At 46.7% G+C, this 14,575-nt stretch overlaps 1 protein-coding gene across 1 annotated transcript; it reads right to left on the minus strand.

Annotated features, from left to right (window-relative positions):
* Positions 1-303: 303 nt before the first annotated feature.
* Positions 304-13,480, minus strand: LOC309543686 (uncharacterized protein; the record flags this gene model as incomplete). Its single annotated transcript, XM_082276137.1, has 7 exons — positions 304-443; positions 12,089-12,227; positions 12,326-12,532; positions 12,612-12,839; positions 12,929-13,026; positions 13,143-13,266; positions 13,353-13,480. Coding segments are annotated over 7 exons (1,064 nt in total), but the record flags the coding sequence as incomplete, so codon positions are not given.
* Between the last annotated feature and the right edge of the window lie 1,095 nt (positions 13,481-14,575).

A 14,575-nucleotide genomic window follows, 5' to 3' on the forward strand; every position in this document is an offset into this window, starting at 1 on the left:
TCAGGATAAGAGGAATACGATGGTCCGGCACTGTCCCTCACAGTCTGAGGTTCCTCAGGATAAGAGGGATACGATGGTCCGGCACCGTCCCTCACAGTCTGAGGTTCCTCAGGATAAGAGGAATACGATGATCCGGCACCGTCCCTCACAATCTATAGGTTCCTCAGGATAAGAGGAATACCATGGTCCGGCACCGTCCCTCACAATCTGAGGTTCCTCAGGATAAGAGGAATACCATGGTCCGGCACCATCCCTCACAGTCTGAGGTTCCTCAGGATAGGAGGAATACGATGGTCCATCTACACTGTGTGGTGGCGGATGGACATTTGAGGGAGCCGGGTTTTCTCCTGGACTATACTGTGTGATGTCCTCATCTTCTACTTTACAGTCTGGAGACAAAGTGAGACAATCCTCTGAGGTTTTCCTCATCTCCCGTCCATGTACTAAAATAGAAATAAAAAGATTATTACTAGACATGAGCAGATTGGTTCCCCTAAATCAGGACTCCGCCCACATTAGACAGCTTTGTCTCTGAGGATCTTACAATTCCCCCCCTCAAGGTAACTAGTAAATGGGTCCTCTGATCTCCTACCAGTTCATTTCTTTATTCATGGACCTTAGTCAGAGAGTGAGGAAACAATGAGAACTGTCTTTGTGACAGTGATGGGGGGATTATAAGATGAGTGTCCCCTCCCCCTTTATCACTCATTGCCATCGTCCCAACAAAAGAAGTCCTGCACTTCCTTATTTAGTCCATGATTTAGTCATGAATAACAGTGGGCTGAGCCCCACCAGAGGTCAGAGAGTGAGGAATGGGAGGAGAACAACCAAGATAAAGGTTGCTGCCCCTCCTCCTCCAGAATCTCTCCCTGATGCTAGGCACATTCTCTCGATCAAGCGGGTTCCTGTCCTTCACCTAACCACACGTAACATGTGCACCAACTGCAGTGAGCCATTGTTTCTTAGAAGCATTGCCTTCTCTAAAGATGTCTGTGTTGGTCATCTGGGTGGTAGCGTCCAATCGGACAGCAGATCACCCAATGACATGTAAAGAGAACTAAGAGGAATGTGCATTTCTCCTGTCCTCTAGTCTCCTGGCAGGGTGGTTGCATCAGCACCACCTATGTAGGGAGGTCAACCTACATGTGCCTACAGAAGCTGTTCTTGGCATTAACTTACAATAATAATAAAACACTGAAATTCAGCAAGATAAACAGATGATTACCAAAAAAATGCAATAATTATAGGCAGTACATTATACAACATAATCTGAATTCCTGGCCAGCAACTGCTACCGGTTAGACCTAATAGGGCAGTGACCCTTGCTGGGACCTTCCAGCTCCTCTTTGGGATTATCCTTTACTGGAGCTTGTTTAGGAGCTTTAGGTGCTTGGGGGTATTCATAGGTAGGCATAACACCCTTGCTTAAGCTATCATTTGTGTTCTCATAGTCTTCCAGTCCTCTGTAGAGTGATATTACATAATAGAATCAGCAGAATTTTTGTCTCCCGGATCTGGGGGGAGTTGGTGGGAATCACTTTAAGGACTGGAAAATACCACTTGACTGGAACCTGGACTGGACGGGAAGATCTACAGTGTTAGAATCCCACAAGGACCTGATGGGATAGTCTCTGCCCAACACACAGGGACTCAATAGATTCTGATGAAGGTGCTACCTATAGACTTCAGGGCCCTCAGACACCACATCCTATACAGTGCCTTGAAAAAGTATTCACACCCCTTAAATTTTCCACATTTTGTCATATTACAACCAAAAACGTAAACTTATTTTATGTAATAGACCAACACAAGGTGGCACATAATTGTGAAGTGGAAGGAAAGTGATAAATGGAATTCTTTTCACAAATAAATCTGTGAAAAGTGGGGAGCGTGGCCTGAAGCTGTATGTGAGTGGACGTGTGTGAGCCGTGCTCTCCCGGCTTTCCTCCGTACATACATTCCTGTTTCTGACATATCATGACACTGAACCCCGTTACTTGCTGCTGCTGCTCTGGGACATCTGCGGATCATGTCGCCTCCCCGTAAGACCTCTGAGGCGGCGGCAAAGTTGGACAAATTCAGCCAACAGGAGGGAAGCCTGCAGGCCTAAGATGGTGACTCCCTATCCTCTTCTCCTGCCTCGGCCGCACTGCCGCTGGATGAAAGAGCGATCCTGGAAGCTATTACTGACTGCAAGGCTTCCCTTACCTTTAAGTTGGAGAAGGTGAGGATGGACATCTCCCTCCTCCGGCAGGATCTGCAGAAGCTTCGAGGCCGGGTGTCAGAGGCCGAGGAAAGCATAGGCCGCATGGAGGACGATCTCCCCCCACTTAGAAATGTAGTGGACCAGGCCTCCCGCAATATTACTTACCTGCTGCACAAACAGGACGATCTGAAAAATCACACTTGGCGTAAAAATCTCCAGTTCATTGGCCTGCTGGAGGGTACCATCCCAGCCACATTCTTGGAGGACCTCCTGGTTAAGACCTACGGTCAGGAGTTCATCGCTAAATTTCTGAAGTTCAGGGACCATGACGCAGTTCTCAGGCTGGCCCGGGAGAAAGGCAATATACATCTGGAAAATCATAACTTCTTGGCCTTCCCTGCAGAAGTCCAGAAGCTGCGTAGCCGCTTTATGGAGGTTAAGTGGCGCCTGAGGATCCGCAACTTCAAGTATTCTATGTTGTACCCGGCCAGATTGCGGGTGGTTGGCGACGATAGAGTTCACTTTTTTGAGGACCCGGATTCTTCTACTGCCTGGTTAGACCAACTTCCGTGAGTACTTTTGTTGCTGGTTCTGGCTCTTTTGCTTTTCTGTTGATGTGCCTTTGCTTTTCTGTTAATGTGCCTTAGGACACCCGGACCCTGCACTCCCCTGGACTGATCTCTATCGTGCCTCCTGTGACTGTGCACCTCTCCTGCCATTGTGGGGCTCTGAGACCCCCATTGTTGCACTTTTTTTCAGCCTGTTGAGGGGGTGAGTGGGGGGGGATTTTTCATTTTTTCTTCCACTTTTTTAATTTTTTTTTTCTTTTATATGTACTTTTCATTTGTTTGTTGCTAGCTGTTGGTCTCCTGTTCCTATGCAGCTCCCGGGCCTGGGAGCTAGCGGCAGCTACCATTTCTGCATACTGCACTTACCTGTCTTATAGCCAGGGGCACCTCGGCTCACACTGGAACATACATCTTTTTTCACTGTGTGCTCACCTACTGTTGTGTCCTGCATCTGGGACCCCTCTTCGGAGAACTTTCGCCCCATTTTTTCTTCTGTTTTGTTGCCACCAAGGATGGAGACTGCTGCATTCCACTTTCAGTGGGTCCTTGCCTCTTGCTCCAATGTGGTTACCTGTTTTGGGATGCATGCCCACACCGGTTGGGGGCTGTGTTGGGCTGGGTGGGGGGTTATTATGTATGAGTTTTGTGCTACCCACTTTCTTATGATTGTTCTGATTGTTTTATTGCTCTCCACAGCTGCTATGTGGTTTTTTTTTGTATATTTTTGTTATGCTGCAGGCAGGGGTGCTATCTGCTCTGGGGCCTCTTGATTCTTTGCTTCTATACCTTATACTCCATTTTCTCCCATGGCACGGTTAAAATTGCTCACCTGGAATGTGCCTCCCCCATTTCATGCCACGCTCCTCAGCGAGGGTTTGACGTTTATGTCCAGGATGGCCGAGACGGCTGGGACCCCCCTTGACCCCTGCCTACCCTGACCATGATACCCGCTTTTGTAGACTGCTTCATAGTTTTCATTTACTGGACTCCTGGCGTCATCTACACCCTACAACCCGGGCCTACTGCTGTTATTCGGCAACCCACTCGACCATGCTTAGAATAGACTCCATATGGATCTCCCAGGTCCTAACCTCTAAGCTTATTGGTGACCGTTTTGGTCCTCACTTACTGTCTGACCATGCCCCTTATTGGATTGAATTATCTCCATTTACGGACCCCCCGACCTGCCATTGGCGTCTGAATCCTTTCTGGCTCACGGCTGTCCCTGACCTTGACTCGTTAGCTGGGGAATGGGATTTCTATTTTCAATCTAACGCTGACTCTGCCGCCCCATCGGCGGTGTAGGAGACATTTAAAGGCCATGCCCGTTTGCTTTTGTCCTCGCGTATCTCCCGATTTAAAAGGGCGGCGCGGTCTGACCTTCTTCGGGCAGAACAACAGTTGACCGACCTGGAGCGCCAATATGCGCATTCCCCATCCCGAGACCTATTGTCCCGACTTAAACTTCACACGCGCCTTCGGCACCCTCTCCCGTGAGAAAACCGACCGTAAGCTGTTTTTCAGTCGACAACGCACATTTGAATATGGGGAGAAGCCCGGTAAGCTGTTGGCTTTCCTCGCTCATATGGATACTAGGCCCCCCGGTGGTCATAACTCTCCATCCGTCGCTGTTGGAGGACTCTGCTGATCCGGCAGCCGTGACGGAGGTGTTTGCTGCCTACTTTGGTGAGGTTTATACTTCTAAGGTACGCTATGCTCTTTCTGACCTGGCTCTGTTGTTGGATTCGGTTGAGTTCCACACATTGTCCTCCTCGCAGGTTGCCATGCTGGAAGCTCCCATATCGGTTGATGACGTGGTCATGGCTATTTCGCATTTTGCGAAGGCCAAGGCCCCTGGCACTGATGGCCCACAGTGGAGTTTTACTCCCATTTTTCTGCTGTTTTGGCCCCCCAGTTGCTTGCTGTGTATGAAGCTGCGTTCGCTGACTGTGTCCTACTGGACTCTATGCGCGAGGCGCTTATTGTCTTGATCCCCAAGCCAGGGAAGGATCCGTCCTTCCCGGACTCCTATCGGCCTATTTCCCTTCTGCAAGGCGACGTAAAATATTGGCCAAGGTCTTGGCCTTGCGCCTCAACAAGGTAATTTTGTATCTTATCCACCCCGACCAGACCGGTTTCATGCCCGCTAAAAATATGGCGTTTAATACCCATCGTCTTTTCATGAACTTACAGGCAACGCATGACTGTATAGGCTCCAGAGTAGTGGTAAAGCTTGACGCTGCTAGGGCATTTGATTCTGTTGAGTGGCAATATCTTTGGCAGTGTCTCCGCAGATTCGGATTCGGCCCCAACTTTGTCAAAGGGCTTACTATTTTATACCATCCGCCTCGGGCTAGGGTACTGGCTAACGGCTGGACGTCTCGGCTGTTCTCCCTCTCTCGGGGGGACACGGCAGGGCTGTCCCATATCCCCTCTCCTGTACGCCCTTGCGGTGGAGCCCCTTGCCATAGCCATATGTTCGGACCTTGACATTCGTGGACTGCGCTGTGGGGACTTTGAGGAAAAGATAGGCCTCTATGCCGATGACATGCTCTTGTATCTAGCCGACCCCAGGCTGTTCCTACAAAAAGCCCTGTTGACCATTAAGCAATTTGGTGCCTTTTCTGGACTCACAGTCAACTGGGACAAATCCCAGATTCTCCCCGTGGACGTGTTCCCTCCATCTGCGGATCAGGCTGCCCTTCCACTGACCCGAGTGGCGTCTTTCAAGCATCTGGGGGTTATTGTTTACCGTTCCTTACCTGACTATATACCCCTGAACGTTAAACCACTGTTTGACCTGGTGAAGACCAAGACTCAGACCTGGGCACGCCTACCACTGGGTGTCATGGGGAGGGTAGGTCTGATCAAGATGATTCTCCTACCCAAAATTCTCTATATCCTGTGGCATTCACCCACCTATATGCAACATACAAGTACTTTGTAATTTTGGATAGATTGTTGAAAACGTTTATGTGTGGAACCAGCAGACACAAGCTAGCATGGAAACATACCCATAAACCCACAAAGCTGGGCGGTATAGCCGTCTCAGACTTTGCGGCCTATTACCTTGCAGCCCAGCTCTCTCATCTTTTTCATATTGATAAACAGGATTGCCATACGTATCTCATGCTGGTTTGTGGTCGCAATGGTGCACGGTTCCCTCACCCTTTCTGTAATATACTTAGAGGGGTGGGCGGCTCTCTGCCGACTGCCGATCGCGGTGGTCTCCTATTCCAGCACAGACGGGTCTGGGACCTGGCAGTCTCCAGGACGGGAGACACCGGGTTTCACTCTATGACTCCTCTGTGGTTTAATAGATTATTGCCGGAGTTCTTGCATCTCCCTGATCCGCGTGCTTGGTTGTCTAGAGGGATATATTTTCTTTCACACCTGCTTTCGGAGGGCACAATTAAATCATTTGCCACCCTCCGAGGGGAGTTTCAGCTCCTGGCCTCTATGCACTTTCGCTATCTGCAGATTCGACATGCCATTCGGGCGCAATTTGCCAACAACCCTCCAGCCTTACCCTTGGTTGACCTTTTGGATGTGCTTAGGGGTCGGGAACATCAAAAACTTACCTCACTGTTATACGAAATGTTGCTCTCTAAACCTATGACTGCCCTAGCCTATGGCATTCGGGCGTCGTGGGCGGAGGAGGTCAGGGAACTGGATGATGATGATTGGTGTGATGCCCTGGAGGCCAGTACTTTGGTGTCTCCGAAACTCTCTGATAGACTCACACAGATCTATATCACTCATACGTAGATCATACCTCACTCCAGTGTGGATGGCTAGGCTTAATCCCTCCCATTCTCCTATCTGCCCCAAATGCCTCTTGTCTCCAGGTACGTTCGGGCATCTCATATGGCACTGTCCATGCATGCAGGGTTTTTGGTCGCAAATAATCCAGTTCCTACATGACCGCATGGGTTCTCCGGTATCCCTGGACCCCAAGCTATGTCTCCTAGGGATATTCCCTGAGGAGGACATTGACAAATATACGCAACGCTTTCTCCGTGAAACCCGGTTTACTGCCAGGAAATTGATAGCCTGTACCTGGATACAACCTTCCCCACCCAACCTGGCTGGCTGACATTAATGGTACTCTCCCCTACAAGAAAGTGATGTTTATTAACAGGGGTGGTTTGAAACGTTTTCATAAGATATGGGATAGATGGCTTGAGGCCTCCTCCACGTGTACTCCTTAACGTGTGTTACTCCTACTGATCCGGTCCACTCCGCTCCTTTTTCCCCTTTATGGATTGTCCCACGCCTGCTTTGGATGCTATACTTCATCTGTAGTTAGCTGCTGTGTTTATATCGGCCATGTTTATGTGTTCCCCGTTTTTTTTATGTAAGCTGTGGCCTGTAAGGCAGTTTTTTGTGATATTTGTACTTTTGTTGTCTATGTACTATTTTTGTACTGCACAAAACTTATTAAACGTTTGCTTTAAAAAAAAAAAAAAAATCTGTGAAAAGTGTGGTGTGCATTTGTATTCACCCCCTTTACTCTGATATCTCTAACTAAAATCTAGTTGAACCAATTACCTTCAAAAGTCACCAAATTAATAAATAGAGTCCACCTGTGTGTAATTTAACCTCAGTATAAATACATCTGTTCTGTGAAGCCCTCATAGGTTCATTAGAGAACCTTAGTAAACAAACAGCATCATGAAAGCCAAGGAACACACCAGCCAGGTTAGGTTATATTAAAAAAAACAAGCTTTGAACATCTCATGGAACGCTGTTCAATCCATCATTAGAAAATGGAAAGAGTATGGTACAACTGCAACCTTTCCAAGACATGGCCGTCCACCTAAACTGACCGGCCGGGCAAGGAGAGCATTCATCAGAGAAGCAGCCAAGAGGTCCATGGGAACTCTGGAGGAGCTGCAGAGATCCACAGCTCAGGTGGGAGAATCTGTCCAAGGGAGTATGAAGAGCATAGCAATCCCTTGTAGCAGATTCCCCGAATAAGAGACAAGACTCTAGATTGAGGGTGAAGTAGAACTCTTTATGGAACAGTCACACATAATTTATATACAGCATGGACCTCCCCCTCCTAATCATGCCACCACACACAGGCCAGGGGCCGCCCGATTACATTACCATATGCAGATGGAATTGTATACAGAAACAGAATAACCCTGAACTATTGGATTGTATGGAGAGTAGTGGGCTGGGTATATGCAGAGGCACCGTCCCCGGTCAAAAATTGAAAAGTAAATTGGGTCCAGGTGTGCAAGTGAGATGTGGGAAAAAAGGGAAATGGGAGTGTTGAGGGGAAAGTGATCAAGCACACCTGGGCAAAAGGGGATTTAATTGTGCCACATACTCGCTAGAGAGAAAATCTTAAAAAATAACAATGTTTTATTTATACACAAACATTTGTTTTATACATACAAATCTTAAAAACAGGGATAGTCAATATGGTGATACATGTATACAAACACATATCCTGATACAGAGGTATACACTAAGGTTCGCTGGCAGACCTAAGGTTCGCTGGCTTGATCACTTTCCCCTCAACACTCCATTTTGCCTTTTTCCCACATCTCACTTGCACACCTGGACCCAATTTACTTTTCAATTAACCTTACATAGTTACATAGTTACATAGTTAGTGAGGTTGAAAAAAGACATCAGTCCATCCAGTTCAACCTATGATGTGTGTGTGTTTGCTTTTAACCGTACATTGTGTACCCCTGTATGTTGTGGTCTCCAAGGTGCCCATCTAATAGTTTTTTGAAACTATCAATGCTCCCCGCTGATACCACTGCTTGTGGAAGAGAATTCCACATCCTTACCGCTCTTACAGTGAAGAACCCCTTACACATTTTAAGGTTAAACCGCCTTTCCTCTAGTTTTAGTGAGTGGCCACGTGTCTTATTGTATCTCCTCTCTCTGAATAGTTTGTTCCTTATACTAGGGTCGCCAGTACAGTATTTGTACATTGATATCATATCCCCCCCTCAATCGTCTCTTCTCCAGAGAGAATAAGTTCAGTGCTTGTAGTCTTTCCTCATAGCTGATGTCCTCCATTCCCCTAATTATTTTTGTTGCCCTTCTCTGGACTCTCTCCAGTTCCAGCACATCCTTCCTGAGGACCGGTGCCCAGAACTGGACAGCATACTCCAGATGTGGCCGGACCAGAGTCTTGTAGAGTGGGAAAATAATCTCTTTATTTCTGGAGTGAATCCCCTTTTTTATACATCCCAGTATTCTGTTGGCTTTGCTTGCAGCGGCTTGGCATTGCATGCCACTGCCAAGCCTGTTGTCTACCAGTACCCCCAAGTCCTTTTCCATCCTAGACTCACCCAGAGGTTCCCCCCCTAGTGAGTAGCTTGCTTTCTGGTTTCTGGCCCCCAAGTGCATTACTTTACATTTTTCAACATTAAACCTCATCTGCCATGTAGTTGCCCACCCCGTTATTTTGTTCAGGTCCGCTTGTAAGGTTTCCACATCCTGCATAGGAGATATTGGCATGCTTAGTTTAGTATCATCCGCAAATACTGAGATTGTACTAGATATCCCCTCCTCTAGATCATTTATGAATAAATTAAACAGGATTGGTCCCAGGACAGAACCCTGGGGGACCCCACTTTCCACACCCGCCCAATCCGAGTACTCCCCATTAATCACCACCCTCTGGACTCTCCCCTGGAGCCAGTTCTCTATCCAGGTACTCACCTTATGGTCCATACCTACCTTCCTAGTTTGTACAGTAAGCGTTTGTGGGGAACGGTGTCAAAGGCCTTTGCAAAGTCCAGATACACCACATCCACAGGCTTACCTTTATCTAGGTGGCAGCTCACTTCATCGTAGAAGGTTAATAGATTGGTTTGGCAAGAACGATTTTTCATGAATCCATGCTGATTACTACTAATAATACCGTTTTCATTACTAAACTCTTGTATGTGGTCCCTTTACATCCCCTCCAAAATCTTGCAGACTACTGATGTTAGGCTGACCGGCCTATAGTTACCTGGGATATATCTCGGCCCCTTTTTAAATATTGGTACCACGTTGGCTTTTTTCCAATCAGCTGGCACCATACCCGTCTGTAAACTATCCTTAAAGATCAAGAATAATGGTCTGGCAATCACCTGGCTGAGCTCTTTCAGAACCCTCGGGTGCAAGCCATCCGGTCCCGGTGATTTATTTATGTTAAGTTTCTCTAGTTTAGTTTTAAGTCTATCTTCTGTTAGCCATGGCGGTATTTCCTGAGGTGTGTTGTTTAGTTCGGCCTTACAAGCTAGGTTTGTGTAGCCCCCCGATTCTTTTGTGAAGACTGAAGAGAAGAAATTATTTAACACTTCCGCCTTTTCTCTGTCCTCAGTGGCCATATTTCCTTTGTCATCTTTTATGGGGCCAATGTGTTCTGGCCTCGCTTTCTTACTGTTTATATACTTAAAAAACTTATTGGGGTTCTTTTTACTCTCCTCCGCTATATGTCTCTCGTGTTCTATTTTAGCCACCCTGATTTCATCTTTACATTTCTTATTACACTCTTTGTAATGCTTAAATGCTGCCAATGACCCCTCAGTCTTGTATTTTTTGAAGGCCTTTTCTTTAGCACTAATATACATTTTTTATGTTGGAGTTTAGCCACCCAGGGTTTAATTTTGCTCTTTTAAATTTATTTCCCTTTGGAATGCACTGGTCAATCCCTTTGTTAAGTATGCTCTTGAAGCACTCCCATTTTTCCTCTGTGTTCTTTGTTCCCAGGGTTCTATCCCAATTGATATTTTCTAGCAGTGAGCGCAGTTTTGGGAAATTGGCTCTTTTGAAATTCAGTGTCCTTATATTGCCCTTGTGCTTCCTATTACTGTAATTAATACTGAAACTTATTGACCTATGGTCACTGTTTCCTAAGTTCTCCTGTATTTCTATATCCGTGAGCAGGTCTGCATTGTTAGTAATCAGTAGGTCAAGTACCGCCTTGTTTCTTGTCGGTGCATTCACCATCTGACCCATGAAATTGTCCTGCAAAACATTTAGGAACTGCCGAGCCTTGGCTGAGTGCGCTGTTCCTTCTGCCCAGTCTATATCAGGATAATTAAAGTCCCCCATTATAATGACATTTCCCATCCTTGCTGCCAATCCTATCTGTAAAATGAGGTCCACCTCCCTCTGGTGGGGGGGCCTATAGCATACGCCCAATATTACCTTCCCCACTGTGCCTTCCCTTTGAAGCTCTACCCATAGGGATTCTGCCTCTTCCTTAGCTCCATTATTAATATCATCCCTCATATTTACCTGTATACTGTTCTTAATATACAAACATACCCCTTCCCCTTTTTTACCTTCTCTATCTCTGCGATAAAGGGAATACCCCTGAATGGTCGCCATCCAGTCATGAGAGCTGTCAAACCAAGTCTCAGTTATCCCCACAAAATCTAAGTCCTCCTCAAACATCAGCAGCTCCAGCTCTTCCATCTTGTTGGCCAGGCTTCTGGCATTGGTATACAAACCTCGTAATTTTGACCGGTTACAAATATCCTCATTTGATGTTTTTAGGCTGCTCTTGTGGTTTTTCCCCATACCCACCCTGGGTATAGGAGCTCCGAACACCCTACCGCTAATGCCCCCATTTCTGCCCTCTGAATCTTGCTTTCCACTGGCTAATTCTACATCTGTACCCTCCCCCCCATTCCCTAGTTTAAAAGCCCCTCTACCTTTGTGGCCATCCTCTCACCCAGTACGGCTGCACCCACCCCATTTAGGTGCAAAGCCTGAACTAATTATCTGGCCATCTGGACAGAACAACTTGAGGTCATTAAAATTTAACAATGGGACAGGCAGATTTCACACAATACACATTCAATAGGGAAAGCCTGTCTGACATTGAAGGACATGGAATACACATCTAGGTGTCACAGACTCCATGGCAACAGGCCACAGGCCCACAGTGCAAAGTGGGATCAAATCTCCACATTTCTTGAGAGCCACCGTTGACAAATATCACTCTCCCATCTGAAGCCATCCAAACCATTCTCTCAGCGTCCCCCAAGTATCTGTCCCTCACTCCCAGTGACGGTGAACACTGTCACAACACCTATGGTGAAAAGTAACATTTTGCTGCCAGCTGAATCCCAGAATCTCTATAATTCCAGTCAAGATACATAAATTGTGTCTGCAGCACAGAGAAGGAAGATTATCTGAGAGAAATACAGGAATACAGGACGGGGAACACAGCTCAGGAAAGTGACCAGGGTATTACAGGCTGATATCACCCAGTCCCCCCCCTACTCTGGACCAATCAGTGAGCAGTATGGGTGGAGGAATGTATTTAGTGTTAATGACCCACCTGTGCTGATCTCTGTAGGAGTGTCCTCCTCTATAAATGTCCCCGTTATTCCATCCTCCTCCATAGACTGCTGATCATCCCTCACATACTTCTCTTCTTCTGTTTTAACTTTAATTTTTAGATCTATCAGATCTTCACCCTAAACCAAGAAAATATCAACTGTAAAATATAAGCTGACATAAAATATCCACACATTGCTCCCACACGTCCATGTTCTAGATACTTTGTCCCACCAACCTTATAACAGTGAGGGATGGTGGGATCTTCCTGTGTGGAATCCCGGGAATACAGAGGACGGGGACATCTCTCTGGTGGGTTCCTGGTATTAGGTGGCTCCATCATATCCTTGTGTCCTTCTGAAAACTCCTCCATCACTCCATACTCCTCATCCTCCTCTTTATACTCTTCTTTAACATCAATATTATCATCCCCGAGGTTTCCTCTCTGAATATATAATAAAACATTTATTGTAACAAACATGCTGTATATAAATAAGAACTACCAATAATTGTCACTTGTCTACCTGATGATGGTGAGGGATGGTGTGACCTTCCTGTGTGGAATCCCGGGAATACAGAGGACGGGGACATCTCTCTGGTGGGTTTCTGTAGCTGGATGACTCCACCATGGTGTCCTGGTACAGATCTTTGTGTTCCCTTAGAAACTCTGACTCCTTCATCACCCTATCCTCATCATCCTCCTCTTTTATCTCTTCTTTAACCTCAACTTTAGAATCTCTCAGGTTTCCACTCTGAATATATAATAAAAATGACATCAATGGTAACAATGCAGATAATGTACAGATCCTAATGATACTATCAGTGATTGTTCCTCATCTACCTGATGATGGTGGGGGATGGTGTGACCTTCCTGTGTGGAATCCCGGGAATACAGAGGACGGGGACATCTCTCTGGTGGGTTCCCATTACTGGATCCATCTGTAGGAAACACACACACTGACTGAATACATTGTTTCTATGTGTTTATCAGATGATGGGGGATCTAGGTGGATCCTCCGTACTGCTCTCTCCTTTACAATAAAGTCTCCTCTTACCCGGTGATGTGAGGGGCGGCTGATTCTCCATCATGACATCCTTGTAGAGATCCTTGTGTCCTTCTAAATACTTCCACTCCTCCATGGAGAAATAGACAGTGACATCCTGACACCTTATAGGAACCTGACACACACAATGATACAGTCACCATCCAGACACATCCCTTGTCTGTTACTGGATAATGTCCCAGAATTCCCAGCACCGCTCACCTCTCCTCCATGATCTCTCAGGTGACTTCTAGAATCTTCTTTGTATTTCTCTATTCTATCAGGGAGGGAGGTGGAGGCAATGTGATGGTCATATGATCTCCAGACTTCACAGGAGGAAAACTCTAGATCTGAACACAAATAGTAAAATTAAATCATATTGCCAGAATCCTCCTCATCTCTCAGGTCAGGTCTCTATTTATTAAAGCCCCACCTCAGACTGAGTTATAATTTACCCACACAGGACCCCCACACTACGCAGAGTAAAAGCTTGTTGCAGACATTCTGACATCATAACATACAACGCAGGACCAACAGACCCACTTTTGAAAGTGAGAATTCCAAGGGTCCGCCCACATCCTAAGAGCATGAGAAAAAAAAGCCAGATGGAGAGACATTGGGGGGAAGAGCTGTGAGGTCAGTGTGATGTCATAGGACATATAGACTTTGAATGCAGGAACATTTGGTTGGGGAGATTTGAGGGGCCCTCTATATGAGGCCCCCATACAAACCAAATCATTGTTTCTGGGTGCGTCCTACCTCTCCTACACTGAAGAGTGAACTTTGACCTTTACCATACCGAAATCTGTCAGGAAAGTGTGAAAGTAATCTCTCATGTGATCAGGTGACGTGCGGAGGAACGGAGTGTAAATAGCAGACAATTTTCTCCAGAGCTCCTAATGGTGGGGATGGATTTTGCTGCATGTTTTTCATCCCCCCCCCCCCCCCCCGGTCACTGCAGGTGTGGAGAAAAGCTGTGTAAGTGGATATGGAGGAGAGATGAGGGGGAGATCCAGGAATCAGGATAAAGGTCAGGACAAGCAACAGACGAGCGCATCCAAGAGATGAAGCCGGGGTCACTACACAGAAAATCAATCCAAGGAAACAACAGGCAGGACGAGGAATAGCAAGAAGGAGCTCAGCGACAAATGAGAATATTGCTCAGCCAATAGGAGATTATCTCAGCATGACTTACATAATGAAGGAGATGAGGGGGAGGGGAGGTGACCATAGATACATGGAAATTCAGCTGGTTCAGCAGGGATCGATCACATTTCCATCCATGTGTGGTCACTGCCGGATAAAAGTCACTCATTCAGCAGCTGCAGCCAATAGCTTCATCACTGATCTGTGTATTCTGAGAGCGGAGGAGCGCCCCCCATTGTCAGAATACAATAGTGCAGCGGGGAGAATTCCCCCATCCCCCTCCAATGTGTGGATGGGGG

The sequence above is a fragment of the Pelophylax lessonae genome, assembly GCF_965119305.1.
Source record: "Pelophylax lessonae genome assembly, contig: HAP1_SCAFFOLD_297, whole genome shotgun sequence".
In the NCBI taxonomy this organism is placed as follows: domain Eukaryota; kingdom Metazoa; phylum Chordata; class Amphibia; order Anura; family Ranidae; genus Pelophylax; species Pelophylax lessonae.